General features: G+C 43.2%; 1 protein-coding gene across 1 annotated transcript in view; it reads right to left on the bottom strand.

Annotated features, from left to right (window-relative positions):
• The window catches only part of ITFG1 (integrin alpha FG-GAP repeat containing 1), a 235946-nt gene that overhangs the window by 191353 nt on the left and 25294 nt on the right, over nucleotides 1–19299 (bottom strand). The window contains exon 6 of the mRNA XM_029075684.2: nucleotides 14463–14557. Coding sequence (XP_028931517.1) covers nucleotides 14463–14557 — 95 coding nt within the window. The remainder of the gene's footprint in view (nucleotides 1–14462; nucleotides 14558–19299) is intronic.

Genomic DNA, 19299 nt, shown 5'->3' with positions numbered 1-19299 from the left:
CCGCCATAGCTTACATGATCTGAACTAGTTTTTAAAAAGACCTAAACAATTTGAGAAACTGATCCTTCTGGGGAAAAAAGTGTCATCGAATGCTTCCCCATATTTCTTTTTATCATGTCCTTATGCTATATATGGTGTAGGGATCCTTATGGAATTTAGGCAGGTGAGACTAATGAAACTGCATTTGTTGAGAAAAAAAGGTTTCCCTTTTTCAGCCTACAACGAAAACATTCACAATCCTTCCCAACCAGCTACAGGATCCAATGACAAAGCCAATAGTATGTACTGTTCACAAAGTGTTTAAAAGGGAAAAGCAATTGCTGAGGAGCAGGGACTACACAAATTATTAAGGATGCCTGTGATTGTCCTCATGATATGGTCTTCTCAATAAACAGCTTGAATAATGATTTAAGCTTTTTCCATCACTATTCACGTCAGAAATTAAGATTAAAAAGAGTAAGAAAAGACTTCTGTAAATTTGTTAAGGTTTTTAGTTCTTTCCCAAGTAATGCCTTCAAGTCTAACATACTTGAGTCACTGATATTTACTGAGTGCTTGCTGTGTTCGGGGGACTGTTCTAAGCATTTCAGGACCAAAATCACAAGGGTTTTGTTTCTGTTATACTTTTCCAAGCACTGACTGCATTGTACTCAATGGATACCAGCATTAGCATTATTCCTTTCTGATGTGCTAGACGGATTAGTTATATTTGATATCTCTTCCTCCCCGGAGATCCTTAAGATTTGCAATTACTTAGATTTCAAGTCCAGGATCACCACTGCTGTCCAGTGACTCAGTTTCCTGAGAAATGAGATAAACACCATCTGCCCCTCTCAGGACCCACGTTCTAGGACACAATTGAAAAGGAAAAAGGAGACAACATACTCTGCTAATTTTGTTGTATTGTACTCTCCCAAGTGCCTACTACAGTGCTCTGTACGTAGTAGGCGCTCGATAATTATGATTGATTGGTACATCAAAAAAAGGGAAAGTGAAACACCAAGGGAGCAGCATGGTCAGGTGGATAGAGCACGGGCCTGATAGTCAGAAGGATTTGGGTTCTAATCCTGCCTCTGCCACTTGTCTGCTCTGTGACCTTGGGCAAGTCACAACTTCTCTGGGCCTCAGTTACCTCATCCATAAAATGGGGATTAAGACTGTGAGCCCGGTGTGGGACAGGGACTGTGTCCAACCCTGATACGCTTGTATTCCCCCCCCAGAGCTTAGTACAGTGTCTAGCATATAGTAAGCCTTTAAATACAATTATTATTATTATTACATAAGGCAGGGAGGGTGAAGAGAGAAACAGGCACAGAAATTTGTGTGGATTCACATGTTTGCAAACTGATTAGCTTGTATCTAACCCGACGTTTGCGTGTAAAAGGCAAAATGGAAAGGAGAAAGCGATTGAGACATCATTACTACCTAACAGATGATGATGATATTGATGATAACTATGGAGATGGTTATAGCTACATCGGAGAAAGGGGGAGAAGTGGCAGGCATGGAGAGGATAAAAGGCGGGAGATTGAATAAAATGAGGAGTGGAAAAGTGACTACTTTTTATGGTATTTGTGAAACGCTTACTATGTGTCAAACACTGTTCTCAAAGTTGGGATAGGTACAAGTTGAGTAGGTCGCACACAGGCCCTGTCTCACATGGGGCTCACAGTTCATTCATTTGTTCGATCATATTTACTGAGTGCTTACTGTGTGCAGAGCACTGTACTAAGCACTTGGGAGAGTACAATAGAACAATAAACAGATGCATTCCCTGTCCACCTTGAGCTTTCGGTCTAGAGGGGGAGGCAGACATTAACATAAATAAATAAATTACAGATCTGTACCTAAGTGCTGTGGGGCTGGAAGGAGGGATGAATAAAGGGAGCAAGTCAGGGCGGTGCAGAGGGGAGTGGGAGAAGAGGAAAGGGGAGCTTAATTAGGAAAGGCCTCTTGGAAGAGATGTGCCTTCAATAAGGCTTTGAAGGGGTGGAGAGTGATTGTCTGTCGGATTTGAGGAGGGAGGGCATTCCAGGCCAGAGGGAGGACGTGGGCGAGGGTCGGAGATGATATAGGCGAAGTCGAAGAAAAGTGAAAAGGTTACCATTAGAGGAGCCAAGTGTGCGGGATGGGTTGTAGTTGGAGAGAAGTGAGTCTAAGCAGTCTAAGTAGGAGGAGAACAGGTATCCCCATTTTATATTTGAGGAAAATGAGGCACAGCGAAGTTAAGTGACTTGCCCAAGGTCACACAACAAGGGATTGGCAGAACTGGGATTAGAACCCAGGTCCTTCTGACTTCTAGGCCCATGCTCTCTCCACTAGACCACACTACTACAAAGGTTTTTCCAAGTTTTACTATTAGTATTTGGATTTAGGGTTTATTTTCTCCCTGTTCGTAAATCCCATTCTCCAAAATCTCAATCACAGGTCTCCCTCCTAGTGATATGACTTGGAGAGAATCTGCCTAGCCAACTCTGAGAGGGTTGTCTGATCCTGGCTCCACTGAATATTGAGAGCCCCAATATTGAATATTGGGGCTCTCATATAAATTAGGTTGACTCTCTGGAGCTCAGGACATTTTATAAATCATCCATTTCTACATGTCACATTCCAAGCTTACAGAAGGCTTTATTTTCATATGGCTGAAGATACAGTACTACTGCCTGTTTCTTAATGTCATCAGCAGAAAAAAAATCAACCAGTTATGAGAGCTTACTGTATGCAGAGCACTGTACTAAATGGTTGGGAGAGTACAAATTCAACAAATATAACAAAGTAGACATGTTCCCTACCCACGACAAGCTTACATTCTAGAGCTTACACACCTATATTCAGAAATCGGGGTTAATGAAAGAGGAAAATTAAGCGACATCATCCGCTCTTAAATATCTGCTTCTTGAGGATAGGATGTCAAATGCTTTGGACACTTGATATTCCTTCAGATAGCTTTCGAGTATAACAACTTTGCTTCCTTCCTTGTTTCAACAACAGGCATCACTGAACTTTCCTCTACCCATTTGCAGAAGGCAATTACGGGTTTGTCAAATTGAAGAGGAGCTAATGTGTACTCGCTCCTGGCATATTATGAGAATAGTGCAGATCAGCAGGATAGCGAACAACTACTCTCAGACTCTCACCATCGAACCGAACCATAGGATCGCCTAGTGCCACGACTCGCACGTATCAATTTTCCTGGCTTTTAAGAACTCTCACCGAAAAACATTTGGATTTCAAATTTTTCAACAAATTTAAGCCTTTTTCCTCTGCAAGAAAGCTCTTGCGGGCTTGTACCTTTTGCAGCTGTTGTATAATCTGGCTCGGTTCTCTTCACTCAGCAGTTATTTTACGTACGGGTGGCACTTCGTGAGCAGCATGAATATTCTTAAAGTATATAGCGAAACCTGATCCGATTGCTTTTACCATCTGCCCGCGTACCACTGAACAAGGCCACTGAGGCAATACAGTTTATCCAAATGAAAAGCTAGGTCCCTTTACTAGATCAAGCACAAGCCATTTATAAATTTTCTGTTCCCACAGTAACAAAACATCATGTACGGTGGAAGGTTAAAAAAATAGTCTGCAGTTGAAGTGATAGGAATGGAATTTAAGTCCGGTTGTGTTAAGGTAGCTTTGTATGTATGCAAAAGTTGTGTAGATGAGATGGAGGCCGAGGTCAGGAGGTGGGTTAATGCCCAAGTGTGGGGAAAGTTTAGTGCTCTACATCCTCCTGGCAGATGTGGAGCTGCTGGGAGATGATGGAGGTAGGCAGGAGGAAATGAAAGATAAGAAGGGAATGCAAATAGGATGCCAGCAGCAATAACCATCATCCTTAGATAAACAGCAGAGATTCCAGCTATTGCTTCTGGTGTCTCATTTTTAATTCTAAAGGGAAGCTGAGAACACGCCAGTTTAGGCTCTATTAGTTGTTTTTGTTTTTTTTTTTGCTTTGTTATTGTAGATAGAGACATGACATAACACTGGTGTCATTTTTTGATCTAAAGGGAAACTGAGAAAACATCTGGTTAATGCTGTACTTTTTTTTTTTTTTTAGGTAGAAGCCCAGTGTGAAATGACATGAAACCCATTCTTGCCACCCAACCTATATTGGATCCACCACCTGCCCCTGAGAGACACTGTCACCTCACTGACGGGGGCCTGAAATCACAGACTTGACTATTGGAAAGGAATGTAATTCCTTCTCTGAAATGAAGAGTATTTACAAGATCCTTGTTGTTAACACTATTTACCAACTTCAGAATGGGGGAGATTAGCCGTGACATTTAACATGAGCTTCCATCCACTGGTTATTTTGAAACTGGATAGTTATGAGCGACAGCTTTTCCAGTCACCTTTTGGACCAATACTTCCCAACTCTTATGTTTGGAAAGGCTTTCAACACCCAAAAAGTGGCCCTGGGCATTCCTTTTGTGGGAGCTGGACAGGACATTCAGACAACTCGTGTGCAGTGAGACTCTTCTGTTTCGAGTGAAATGGGCCTGTCTACATAGATGAATGCTTTTAATCCACAATATCGGAACACAACAGGGAAGTTTCCAAACCCTACAGGATGCTGTGCCTACCAGATGGGAACTACTCACAAAGTAGGATGTTAAGAGGAATCTCCTGGCCTTTTCTGACAGGTCTGAATGACCATCAGTACTGAATACTTAGGTGTGATGACGGCATGCAGTAGAGAATTAGATCATCTTACGTCTATCTAATATACGTTAACATCCTAAATAAATGCATCTGTGCCGAAACAGATTTACCCTCACACATTTTCCTTCTCCTTCTTGGGGCTTCAAACTTTCTGAATTAAGATTTTTTTCCTTTCTTTTTTCCAGACACATGTAGGTGTGCATCTACACATAACAGAGATAAACTGGGAAAGCGAGTCTTTAACACAGAAGTATGTCAATTCAACTAAAACACACTCATTCTATCCTGCCTGGATTAGTGCATCAGCATGCTTTCTGATGTCCCAACCTCCTGTCTCTCCCCGCTTCAGTCTATACTTCACTCTGCTGCCCGGTTTAACTTTCTACAGAAACGTTCTGGGAATGTCACCCCGCTCCTCAAAAATCTCCAGTGGTTACCTATCAACCACCGAATCAAGCAAAAACTCCTCATTGTTGGTTTCAAAGCTCTCCATTACCTTGCCCCCTCCTACCTCACCTCCCTTCTCACCTTATACAACCCAGCCCGCACACTTTGCTCCCCTGGTGCTAACCTTCTCACTGTGCCTCCTTCACGCCTGTCCCACCGTAGACCCCTGGCCCACTCCTACCTCTGGCCAGGAATGCCCTCCTTCCTCAATTCGCCAATCACACTTCCCCCCCTTCAAAGCCTTACTGAAGGCTCATCTCCTCCAGGCGGACTAAGCCCCCCTTTTCTTCCATTCCCCCTCCCCTACCCATCGCCCCAACTCGCTCCCTTTGCTCTATCCCCTTCCCGTCCCACAGCACTTGTGTATATATCTAGAATTCTATTTATTTATATAATGCCTGTTTACTTGTTTTGATGTCTATATATATCTATAATTCTATTTATTTATATTGATGCTACTGATGCCTGTTTACTCGTTTTGATGTCTGTCTCTCCCCTTCTAGACTGTGAACCCGTTGTGGGCAGGGATTCTCTCTCTCTGTTGCTGAACTGTACTTTTCAAGTGCTTAGTACAGTGCTCTGCACACAGTAAGTGCTCATTAAATACGAATGAATGAACAACCATAACAAACACCTTTCAAGGATGGAATGAGCAGTAATGATATTGACTGAGTAACTTCAGAGGGCAACACATTCTCAGGGCTGGAATTACCACTTGAAGTTAGACCTTTCTACTAGGGTGCCCTTTGTAACCTCCTATTTGTTGTATTTCAGCAAATAATAGATCAGGAGAGAATACACTACAGGGGTGCCTACATATCACTGGAAGAACAATCTGAACATTTCTGTAATGGCTACAGGCATGCTGCCAGATACTTTCAAACTGAAACTGAATGAAGATACCTTCCTTCCATGAATTCTGGTTAGGTTTATTGCTCATTAACAAACAGGTGATTGCAGGAAAGGCCAATTAATTTTTCAATGCACCTGATAAAATTAACCTTTTTATCACTATGACCCTCCTATTAACATTTTCGTGCCTCTGAATTTCCTTCTCCTTGAGCATTAAGGTAGATTTTAGTAGCCCAGTAAGAAGCAAATAGTGACAAGATGAGATAGAGTTAGTATTTTCACAATTAAAAAGAAAAATCTTTTAGAATGATTTTCTCAGGATTAAAAACATCTGCACGTCCTAAAAAGTTGGCTTTCTTGTAAGAAAATACAATTTTCCGTTTTTTTAAATTTTCTATTCCCTCCACCTGCCCACCCTCTTTTATCCTTATCAGTGAGTTTAATGATAACATCATTTAATCAGGAAAGTTTTTGCCTAGCTGGTCTTTCATCTTCAGAGATAAAGATCAACAATTGTTAAAGCCAGAACTTCTATCAGTGAAACTCTCAAAGAGGGGAGTTGGGAAGTGAATATAAGCTACACTTCAGAACTAGTGCTGAAGTGGTATATAAATCCAGGTTTCACTTAGTTTTCCAAAAATGTGGGGGTGACATTTTTGACAAACCTCAAGTTAAGGAAAACTAGTGTTATATTATAAGCGACTTGAATGGCAGAGGTACCCATTTCTTCCAACATGCATCATGTTCTCTCTAAACCATTTGATGTTGGAAGAAAACCTCTAATTCCCTAAAATATTCTATCCAAAATGTGCAGAGCACTGTACTAAGTGCTTAGGAGAGTATAATACAACAGAGTGGGCCGCATGTTCCCTGCTGACAGCGAGCTTACAGTCTAGAGGGAGAGACAGACATGATTATAAACATATAAATTACAATGTATAATCAAGGATATGTACATAAGGGCTGTGGGGATGAGAGTGGGGCAAATATCAAAGGCCCAAAGGTCACAGATCCCTAGACAACGAAGACGGGAGCTCTGTGGCTCGGAAGCAGCACCTGCGTGTCTGGCATCATCATCATAATAATAATAATGTTGGTATTTGTTAAGTGCTTACTTGACCAAGTAAGGAGGACCTGGGTTCATTCATTCATTCAATAGTATTTATTGAGCGCTTACTATGTGCAGAGCACTGTACTAAGCGCTTGGAATGTACAATTCGGTAACAGAGACAATCCCTGCCCTTTGACGGGCTTACAGTCTAGTCGGGGGAGACAGACAGTCAAATCCTGTCTCCAACAATATGTCTGCTGTGTGACCTTGGGCAAGTCACTTAACAACTCTGGGCCTCAATTACCTTATCTGTAAAATAGGGATTAAGAGTGTGATCCCCATGTGAGACAGAAACTGTGTCCACCCCATTTAAATCTACCCTGGTGTTTACAACAGTGCTTGGCACATAATAAATGCTTAACAACCACCATTATTATTTATTATTTGGCAAAATCCATAAAAACTTTGGAAAAATTCATCTCTCTTACGACTTATATGTCTTTGAGAGATAAAATACAGTTATTTTTCCCCATCTTTTTTTATTAGTTGATTCCTCTCTCATTCTATGCTTTTTCACATTTTACCTGTCTAAAACCTGATTGGGTGTTTTAGCACTATTACTGAAAATTCCATTTTAAGAGCTTTTCCCACTCCGATTTACCAAGTTTCAGGAAACTTGTGTTGGGCTTGGAACAACCTTGAGATTGAAAAGATTATGACTCAGTTACACTTTCATAAAATATTCCTCAGTTAATGCTTGTATCAAAACATGCTTTTTCATGAGATCATTAAAATTCAATGCTTCAGGCAAGTAGGGCAAAGAAAATTTTCCATTTTAAAATACTGTTAGTTGAAAGATGAGCAAGGAGAAAATTTAGATTTTCAAATTGTCAAAATCTCAAACAAATTGTGTGCAGTGATGAATGTTCCAGAAGGGATATTTATCCCACCTCAAGTTTTTTTTTAATACTGTAATTTGTTACTTTGTACAAAGTATTTAAAACATATGCAGCTGACTGCATCCACACCTTCCATTCACTACACAGAAGAATGGTGAAAATGATCAAACCTCACCCAAGTTCCTCTAATAGCTAAGAGGAATTTTCTTGGTTTCAGTTCTCCTGTTAGCACATTTTTATACACTTTCTTATTCAATCACTAGATTACTCATCTACTTTACTCAAGGCTACTGTATGGCAAATGAATCCCTTCATAGTCCCACCAAGAAATTTCTAGACTCTGGAATTCCAAGTTCCCAATCAATCACTCTTGATCTTCACTGAATAGAACTAGAAGAGTTAGGAGATAACAGTCATGTGTAACTTCGGTATCAAAAGAGTGCCCCAAGGGAATGTGTGTAAAGTGAGAAGAGGACAGAACCTGATTACCTTGTATCTACCCCAGTGCTTAGAACAGTGCTTGGCACATAGTAAGTGCTTAACAAATGTCATTATTATTATGATTATATTATATATTATGTATAATTATAAGCATATATAATATAATGATATTAATAATGATGGCATTTGTTACTATGTGCCAGACCCCGTACTAAGCGCTGGGGTGGGTACAAGCAAATCGGGTAGGACACAGTCCCTGTCCAGCATGGAACTCAGTCTTAATCCCCATTTTACAGATTAGGTAACTGAGGCACAGAGAAGTTAAGTGACTTGCCCGAGGTCACAAAGCAGACAGGTGGTGGAACTGGAATTATTCATTCATTCAATCGTATTTATTGAGCACTTAATATATGTAGACCACTGTACTAAGCTCTTGGAATGTACAATTCGGCAACAGATAGAGACAGTCCTTGCCCAACCCATGACCTTCTGTCTCCCCGGCCTGTGCTCTATCCACTACGCCATGCTGCTTCACACTCTCCTTCCCCTCCTTCGAAGCCCATATCATTCGCCTCTACCACCCCCTCCAGATACTTGTCGCTGTCATCTACCGCCCTCCCGGTCCCACCTCCGACTTCTTCAACCACCTTGACCCCTTTCTCACCTTCCTTCTCTCCTTCTCTCTGCCCACTCTGATCCTCGGAGACTTCGACATCCATACGGATGTACCCGACGACTCCTCTGCCGCCCGCCTGCTATCCCTCCTCGACTCTGCCGACCTGCTGCTCCACCATACCGCGCCCACTCACCGACTCGGTCACACCCTCGATCTTGTCATCTCCTACCGCTGCACTATCTCTTCCCTCACCGACTCTGAAATCCCTCTCTGACCATAACCTTGTCAACTGCCTCATCTCTCACACTCCCTCCCCCTGCAAATCTTCGCTACTGCCCCACAGAGACCTCCGCTCTCTCGATCCCATCCATCTTTCCAAAAGCATCTCTCCTCGCCTTGCCGCCCTGTCCTTACTTCCCACTCTCGACGATCAGGTCTCCGCTCTCAACTCCACCCTCTCTACTCATCTCGACTCTCTCGCCCCCCTTTCCCTCCGCCGCTCTCGCTCCACTAACCCACAGCCCCGGATCACCTCCTCCGTCCGCCTCCTACGCTCCTATGCTCGAGCTGCCGAGCGCTGCTGGCAAAAGTCCAAGCACCAAGCCGACCTCACACACTTCAAATTTATCCTTTCCTGCCTTAACTCTGCCCTCTCCTCCGCCAGGCAAAACTACTTCTCCTCCCTCATCGACACCCATGCCCGTCACCCCCGCCGATTGTTCCGGACCTTTAACTCTCTCCTTAGGCCCCCTGTTCCTCCCCCTCCCCCATCTCTCACCCCCAATGATCTGGCCACCTATTTCCTCATGAAAATCAACACAATCAGGTCTGAGCTCCCCAAAGTCACTCCTCCCCCTCTCCCCTCCGCGCCACCAACCCTCTCCCCTACTTTCCCATCCTTCCCTGCAGTATCCTCAGAGGGGATCTCCTCCCTCCTCGCAAGTGCCACCCCCTCCACCTGCGCCTCGGACCCCATTCCCTCTCACCTTATTAAAACCGTCGCCCCTGCCCTCCTCCCTTCCTTAACTTCTATTTTTAACCACTCTATCTCCAACGGCTCCTCCCCCGCTGCCTTCAAACATGCCCACGTCTCCCCCATCCTAAAAAAATCCGCTCTTGATCCCACTTCCCCCTCCAGTTATCGCCCTATCTCCCTACTACCCTTCCTTTCCAAAATCCTAGAATGAGTCGTCTACAATCGATGCTTAGAATTCCTTAACTCCCATTCTCTCCTAGACCCCCTCCGATCTGGCTTCCGTCCCCTCCGCTCTACCGAGACTGCTGTCTCTAAAGTCACCCGTGACCTCCTTCTTGCCAAATCCAATGGCTCCTACTCCATTCTGATCCTCCTTGACCTCTCTGCTGCCTCTGACACTGTCGACCATCCCTTCCTCTTCCATACCTTATCTCACCTTGGCTTCACGGACTCCGTCCTCTCCCGGTTCTCCTCTTACCTCTCTGGCCGGTCATTCTCGGTCTCCTTCGCTGGCGCCTCCTCCCCCTCCTATCCTTTAACTGTTGGAGTTCCTCAAGGGTCAGTTCTTGGCCCTCTTCTGTTCTCCATTTACACTCACTCCCTCGGTGAACTCATTCGCTCTCACGGCTTTGCCTACCATCTCTACGCAGATGACATGCAGATCTACATCTCCGCCCCTGTCCTCTCCCCCTCCCTTCAGGCTCGCATCTCCTCCTGCCTCCAGGACGTCTCCACCTGGATGTCGGCCCGCCGCCTAAAACTCAACATGAGCGAGACTGAGCTCCTCATCTTCCCTCCCAAACCCGGTCCTCTCCCTGACTTCCCTATCACCGTGGATGGCACGACCATCCTTCCCGTCTCTCGGGCCCGCAATCTCGGTGTCATCCTTGACTCGTCTCTCTCGTTCACCCCACACATCCTATCCGTTACCGAGACCTGCCGGTTTCAACTTTACAATATCGCCAAGATCCGCCCTTTCCTCTCCACCCAAACGGCTACCTTACTGCTACAGGCACTCGTTATCCCGGCTAGACTACTGTGTCAGCCTTCTCTCTGACCTCCCTTCCTCCTCTCTAGCCCCACTCCAGTCTATTCTTCACTCTGCTGCCCGGCTCATCTTCCTGCAGAAACCATCTGGGCCTGTCACTCCCCTTCTTAAACACCTCCAGTGGTTGCCTATCAACCTCTGCTCCAAACAAAAACTCCTCACTCTAGGCTTCGAGGCTCTCCATCACCTTGCCCCTTCCTACCTCTCCTCCCTTCTCTCTTTCTACCGCCCACCCCGCAAGCTCCGCTCCTCTGCCGCCCACCTCCTCACCGTCCCTCGGTCTCGCCTATCCCGCCGTCGACCCCTGGGCCACGTCCTCCCGCGGTCCTGGAACGCCCTCCCTCCTCACCTCCGCCAAACTGATTCTCTTTCCCTCTTCAAAATCCTACTTAAAACTCACCTCCTCCAAGAGGCCTTCCCAGACTGAGCGCCTCTTCTCCCTCTACTCCCTCTACCGCCCCCGCTTCACCTCTCCGCAGCTTAACCCTCTTTTCCTCCCATCTCCCTCTGCTCCTCCCCCTCTCCCTTCCCATCCCCTCAGCACTGTACTCGTCTGCTCAACTGCATATATTTACATTACCCTATTTATTTTGTTAATGAAATGTACAACGCCTTGATTCTATTTAGTTGCCATTGTTTTTACGAGATGTTCTTCTCCTTGACTCTATTTATTGCCACTGTTCTTGTCTGTCTGTCTCCCCCTATTAGACTGTAAGCCCGTCAAACGGCAGGGACTGTCTCTATCTGTTGCCGACTTGTTCATTCCAAGCGCTTAGTACAGTGCTCTGCACATAGTAAGCGCTCAATAAATACTATTGAATGAATGAATGAACTTTGAGAATCACCCACAGTTAGAGGGTAGGAGGAAGGGAAAGATCTGGTGAAAGACACTGAGAAAGAGAGGCCAGAAGAGTAAGAAGGTTATTAAATGAGAGAGAAATGCATAAGGTATAATATACAATCCATCATCTCATTTCCTTTTGGGGTTAAAACTGAGCTCATCCATTCATTTATTCAATAGTATATACTGAGCGCTTACTATGTGCATAGCACTGAAATAAGCACTTGGAATGTATAATTCAGCAACAGATAGAGACAATCCCTGTCCAATGATGGGCTCACAGTCTAAACGGGGGAGACAGCAAAGCAAAACAGAACAAAACAAGACAACATCAAGATAAATAGAATCAAGGAGATATACACCTCATTAACAAAATAAATAAGGTAATAAATACTATATACAAATGAGCACAGTGATGCGGGGAAGGGAGAAGGGGGGGAGGGGGAGCAGAGGGACAGGGGGAAAAGTAACATAACCTTTGGCCACAACAAAACATCAACCTGGGGTACCTCAATTCTCTGACAGATCTAATGTAACTTTCTATAGACACTAATAATAATAATTATGGTATTTCTTAACCTTTAGACTGTGAGCTCGTTGTGGGCACGAACTCATTCATTCATTCAATCGTATTTATTGAGCGCTTACTGTGTGTAGAGCACTGTACTCTCCCAAGAGCCTAGTACAGTGTTTTGCCCACTGCGAGTGTGCAATAAATACAAATGATGGGCTTACTATGTGCCAAACACTGTTCTAAGTGCTGGGGCAGTTACAAGTTAACCAGGTTGGACACAGTCCCTGTGCCACATGGGGCTCACACTCTAAATCACCATTGTACAGATGAGGTAACTAAGGGCCAGAGAAGTGAAGTGACTTGCCCGAGGTGACACAGCAGACGTGGTGGAACCGGAATTAGAACTCAGGTCACCTGACTCCCAGACCTGTGCTATCCAATAAGCCATGCTGCTTCTCTATAGATTGACTTTCATATGGATTATTTTACACACTGGTTTACCCTAAAACCCTCTAGAATAGCAGATGAAAAAACATGCAAAAAAGTCATACTTGATAGAGCAGAGAACACAGGGCAGGTTCTACCCTGACCTTTTCAATCACACCTGCACAATACAAAAATGTCCCCAATAGTGGACATCTTCAAGTTCAAAGGACATATATCAATAAATGGTATTTATAAAGTGCTTCAGTGTGCAGAGCTTGGTACTAAGTACTTGGGAGAGTACAACAGAATTATCCGACAAGTTCCCTGCCCCTAACAACCAGCAGTCTAGAGGGGGAGAATTCCAGGAGAGCCAGGGTAGTCTGTTCTCTATTTAAGGGTTTTGCCCAATTGATCGACTCATATTTCCAGATGATTCTGGAAAATGTAGTTCCCATTTAATCACATTTAATGAGCACTCACTGTGCGCATAGCACTGTACTAAACGCTTGGGAGAGGACAATGTAACAATCAATAAGCAAGCACTCTTCCTACTTTCCTTTAACCTCTTGATCAAGGGTCCACCTCCAATGTAATCCTGAATATTATCATAGCCAGGCCTTGCCAATAGTTTGGAAATCAATTTTATTGAAAACAGTTAAGCATCTTGATGGCAGAGAAAGCCAAGAGGGAAGTGGGTGGAAAAGAGGCACCTTCCCCCAACACTTCAGCCTGGAAAATGGACTTTCTTTTCATTTTAAACTCCCATTGCTTCATTTCATAATTTAATCATTTTCAAGCTATTCCTGAACAGCCCCAGCTGGAATACTCATCGAGTCAGATTTTAAGTCAGTAACATGGATGTTTGGTCTCGGATCTTACTGACACACATTAAAAAATGAATCCATCAATTTCTGGGGAGTCAATCAGAGTCAATTGTTTGTCTTTGAATCTTAAAATGTATGGAAGGTGATGGGAAATTATGGAATAAATTCATGTTGGTTTATCACTATCAACTGCAAGGGCACAGTTAAGTCATGGGGACACTAATGTCATTGTAATACAAAATGTGATTAGATGCTAGCTTTCCCATTTTCACCTCTTAATTAAATTCAGAGCTAATCCATGGATGTAAGGATTTATTTTTGTTTCCCTGTAGGTGTTAGTGGAAATCAGAAAGACCATTTCAGAGACACTGCTCTCTAACATTAGACTAAACACTTGATCATGGAACATTGTCCAGAAGTTAGAGGGAATTTTCTTTGTAGATTCAGTCAAAATGTCACTGTTTTCTGCAAGTCTGATGCCAAATCAGTTTTACTAAAAAAAAGTACTGCCAGAATAGCATACTGCTTTTTCCTTCCCCTGACCTAAATATCCTCTCGAGTGGCAGAATCTCGGAATTATGCAAAATGTCCAATTTATGAGTGTTGCATAACCTTGAAGTAAGACTTGAATAATATCCAATAATGAAGCTCTCTAGGTTAACTGGATAATCTTACTAGAAACCTGCTTCAGAAGTTTAGGCAAAAGAATTAATATCGAACACAAAAATATTTCAGAAATATAATTTTTTTCTAGAATATTTTCAATTAACTCAATATTTTCAAAGTTAACTTTATTTTAATAGTCGCAGAGTATTTTAGAAATCATTTTAATTGCAACTCCCCAAATTTCACAGTAATTTGCACTCACCTGCCGTAAAATCTTTATTCAAATCGATAAATGCATGTGAATGAGGTATCCGCATTTTACTCTGAGTATGCAGTGCAGGATGCCATGAGAGATTCCTAAGACAAAAATAGAGAGAACACCTTCTTAATGAAAACATGAGTTTGTCTAAAAATTCTACATGAAATTCAAAATTCAGAGTACTTTAAGCCATTTTATTTTGTTTTCTACATTTTGATAAAGCACCAGTATTTACTGTGCACTGCACTAGGAACTTGGAAACAAATGAATAAAAACAAGGTCCATGCTCCCCAAGAAAATTTAATGAGACAGAGCACACATTTTAAAAAAACAACAGGTCAAATATTCGCTAACATGAGATCTATGACCCAACGTTTTCAAAAATTATAGCCATTTCACCTCTCAGCTGAAACCAGTGAACAGAGTTAATTACATGATCCAGTAAAAGAATCCCTTAAGTGCTCTAGATTCAGCTAAGTATCCACTATTTGTTTCCTTTCTCTTAGAAGCAGCTGAATGAACTCCACAGCTATAGTTGTGCTGTTTCTCCAATAATATGAAAGGAAAACTTTAAAAAAAATCTTTACTGAACTAAAAGCTGCAACTGTCTGCCAAGTGCTGGCTTTATTAACCTGACAAGAGAGTGTGGGGCTCAAGTAAGAAGGCCTGGTGGTGGTAGAGAAGCTGATGAAAATTGTCACTCTGCTGCTGTAGTGCAACTCTTTCCCTAAATAGCGAGAGGAACTGCCCAAGATCTCTCTCAGGGTAGCACCTGGAGAGTTTCCAGGACTGAACCAGTCTTGACTATGGGAGGGAGAGTCAAGCAGAGGCCTACCCATTCCAACTCTAGCCTGGGCAGTGGCTAGCGAGGGGAAGGCAATATGCTACACGTCAAAACTCACCTGTGCTGGCAGCAGCATCACGGGAGAGAGACGAGGGCGGAGACTCAAGTTTACTGCACGGACGGAGGCAATGGTAAACCACTTCTGGATTTTTACCAAGAAACTCTATGGATCCACTACCAGAACGACTGCAGATGGAGGTGGGGCGTTCTGGGAGAGATGTGACCATAGGGTCACTATGGGTCGGAGATGACTCGACCGCACAAGATGAGCCAAGATGCCCAAGTCCCTGGGTGGGGATGACTGGTCAGAGCACTTACACATCTCAACCGGTTAGATTCTTCAATCTGTTCTCTTCCTTAGAAAGCCTGACTAGAGAATATGAACTTCTAGACTGTAACTTCATTGTGGCTAGGCAGAGTGGCTACCAACTCTGTTATACTGTAATGATAATTATGGTACTTGTTAAGGCTTACTATGTTATTTCAATTCAGAGCTAATCCAAGGATGTAAGTAGGATTGATTTTTCTTCCCCCGATAGCTATTGGTGGAAAAGATAAAGACCATGTAAGAAGCATGGTTCTAAACCTTGTTGTAAGCTCTTGGGTAGATACAAGATAAGTGGGTGGGACACAGTTCCTGTTCCCCAAGGGCTCACAATCTTAATATCCATTTTACAGAGGGGGTAACTGAGGCACTGAGAAGTTAAGTGACTTGCTCAAGGTCAAACAGCAGGCACGTGGTGGAACCGGGATTAGGACCCAGGCCCCCTGACTCCCAGGCCCGTGCTCTTTCCACTAGGCCATGCTGCTTCTACTGTACTCTGCCAAGAGGTTGGAACAGTGTTCTGCACACAGTAAATGCTCAATAAATTCGATTGATTGACTTTTTGTTCAGGTCTCATCATTTCTCGTGGTTCAGTGGAAAGAGCCCAGGCTTGGAAGTCAGAGATCACGGGCTCAAATCTCGGCTCTGCCACTTGTCAGCTGTGTGACTGTGGGCAAGTCACTTAACTTCTCTATGCCTCAGTTACCTCATCTGTAAAATGGGGATTAACTGTGAGCCTCACGTGGGACAACGTCGTTACCCTGCATCTATCCCAGCGCTTAGAGCAGTGCTCTGCACATAAAAAGCACTTAAATATCAACATTATTATTTCTAAAAAAAACTCACCCAACGAAGAGAGAAAGGTCTTTGGTTTTCAACAGCCAGCTAATATGGAGCAAAAAACTGTCAGCCTGCTGGGCACCCGGCAAGTTTTTGCTTTCTGAAGCACCAGATAAAGACGTTGTGGTCTGCGTTCATTACTTATCAGCCTGCTAGCAGTTTCTTAATATAGCTGTAAGCTTGGTTCTACAGGGATTTAATGCTAGCTGGGTTACGATGACAACAGTTTTGCATTGCATCTTCTCAGTTTAAACACTGTCAATCTACAGTGATAGGACATCCAGCTTCAGGCAAGAGGTTCTCTTTTCCTCCCTCTCTCCTCAGCCTCCTCTCTCCACATCCCTTCTCCTGTTGTCTACTTTTCTCCTCTTTCTTTCCCTTCCCTCTCCCTCCCCAATCCTGTCCTGAACCCCTTTTCTTCCCGGATTGACAGCTGAAGCTCCATCCTACAGCCTCGCTTAGTACCGAGCATCCTCCTTTAAGGTAGGTAGCTGTCCTAATTCAGGAAAGAATGCCTTTTTTCATTTTATTTCACTCCTGACAATTACTCGTGTCACCGGCAACCAACGTCATGTTCCTTGCCTTGTCAATTTTCATATAGTTAAGTTTGGCTACTCTCGCTGTCAAAAGGCCACGTCGTCTCCCATTTATTTGTGGTTTAAAGAGGAAGAAAACCCAAAATATGAGGCACTGCACTCTTAAGCAAAGCATTTAGTGTTCTTGGATTATTTGCAAATACCGATGCCTACACCTAGAGGTTTGCACGCACACCCATCGCTCCCCAGCACACTTGTCCTACGTTCCCTGTGATTTGAATTTACATAAATTCAGCCTTTAAAACTAAAAACGGTCAAATTCAAAAGGAAGTGGAACATGCCTGACTTTATTATACCATTTTAATCAAGTCAAAAAGTCATGAGTGCAAATATATTGAAATTATTCATGAAATTGTGAAGTACTCTGGAGTTTGCTGAAATAGAATCCATGCCAAGCGATGGAATTGATTTTTCTTCTGCACTACGGCTCAGGACTGAAAATCTTTAAAAGTATTTCAATGGAATAATTGCTGACTTGCTTCTGTCAAGGTGTGCAGTTTTGCAAATTACAACTGACTACACCAGAAAAGTTACTTAGAAACATTTTGGTAAAATCCATATTAGAAATTGTAGTAAATTACATGGGCAGAATTGCCAGAATGACACTCTTAAATTCTCAGAAAAATCGGCCAATAAGCAATATAGGAAGCATTTGTTACTTCTAACACTCCCTGTCAGTTCCTTAAAAATCTGTAACTATGGGGTCAGGATGAAATTAATCAAAGAACACAATTTTTTTCATTCTGGGGGACAGAGGAAAAACAAGTCACTTTCAACATGTGCCAAAATTGTCCACCAGTATGTCACTAATCTTATTCCACACAAAATCAGTTTTTCTACTATAGTACTGGACTACTATAAGCCCTCGAACCCTAAAATAACTTGCTCTAAAAGCTCATTTCCACTTAGGAAAAACAATCTGGCATTAGGGAAGAATCATTTATTTTGTAGACTTCAGTAGCTGTATTAAAAATTCAAGTATCTCCTTCTCATATACACATATCACCCATTTTAGATTTTACTTTTAGAGGGCAAAGATGTTTATAGTTTTAGTTTATTTTCTGTCTAGTGCCAAACTCCTTGTGGGTAATGATTGTGTCTACCAATTTTGCTGTATTCTACTTTCCCTAGCACTTAAGTGTTCTGTACTCAGCAAGTGCTCAATAAATACTACTAATTGGTTCTCTAAATGCCTGCTAAGTGCATAGCACTGTACGGGAAGCAGCATGGTGTGATGGACAGAGCACGGGCCTGGGAGTCAAAAGGTCATGGGTTCTAGTTTCAGCTCCGTCACCTGTCTGTTGTACAACCTTGGGCAAGTCACTTCAATTCTCTAGGCCTCAGTTACCTCATCCTTAAAATGGGGCTTGGGACTGTGAGTCCAATGTGGGACAGAGACTGTGTCTACCACCATTTGCTTGCATCCACCTAAGTGCTTAGTACAGTGCCTGGCACATAGTACATGCTAAACAAATATTCATTCAATAGTATTTATTGAGCGCTTACTATGTGCAGAGCACTGTACTAGGCGCTTGGAATGTACAAATCGGTAACAGAGACAGACAGTCCCTGCCCTTTGATGGGCTTATAGTCTAATCGGGGGAGATGGACAGACAAGAACAAAAGCAATAAACAGAATCAAGATAGCAATAAATAGAATCAAGAAACAAATACCATTATTATTATTATGAGGTACCTGGTAACAGAAAACAGAAGTAAAAATCATAGTCCCTATTTTTGAAAAGCTTGTATTTCTTCCACTGTATGTAAAAAAGGGCTCTTGATAGTCTTATTTCTGGCCTAGCCCAAATAACAATAATAATTCTGGTAGTTAAGTGCTTACTGTGTGCCAGGTGCTGTACTAAGCACTGGGGGGGGGGGGGGGGAGATACAGAAAAATCAGGTTGGATGCAGTCCCTGTCCCACAGTCTCAACTCCCATTTTACAGATGAGGAAACTGAGGCCCAGAGAAGTGAAGTGATTTGCCCAAGGTCACACCGCACAAGTGGCGGAGCTGGAATTAGAATCCACAACGTTGTGATTCCCAGGCCTTGCCCCCTCCCACCTCACCCTGCTATTCTCCTACTGCAACCCGGTCTGCACATTCCACTCCTGTAACGTCAACCTACGTTACCACAGGTTGGACAACTGAACCTGTGCATGCAAACTGTATTACGAAATAACTGTCACAGCACAAGGAACAGAGGACACACAACTTAGCCCACGTATTTAGTC

This window comes from Ornithorhynchus anatinus, chromosome 11 (genome assembly GCF_004115215.2).
Source record: "Ornithorhynchus anatinus isolate Pmale09 chromosome 11, mOrnAna1.pri.v4, whole genome shotgun sequence".
Lineage (NCBI taxonomy): Eukaryota > Metazoa > Chordata > Mammalia > Monotremata > Ornithorhynchidae > Ornithorhynchus > Ornithorhynchus anatinus.
Note: the sequence above shows the minus strand (reverse complement) of the source record. Positions and strands in the feature narration are given on the sequence as shown.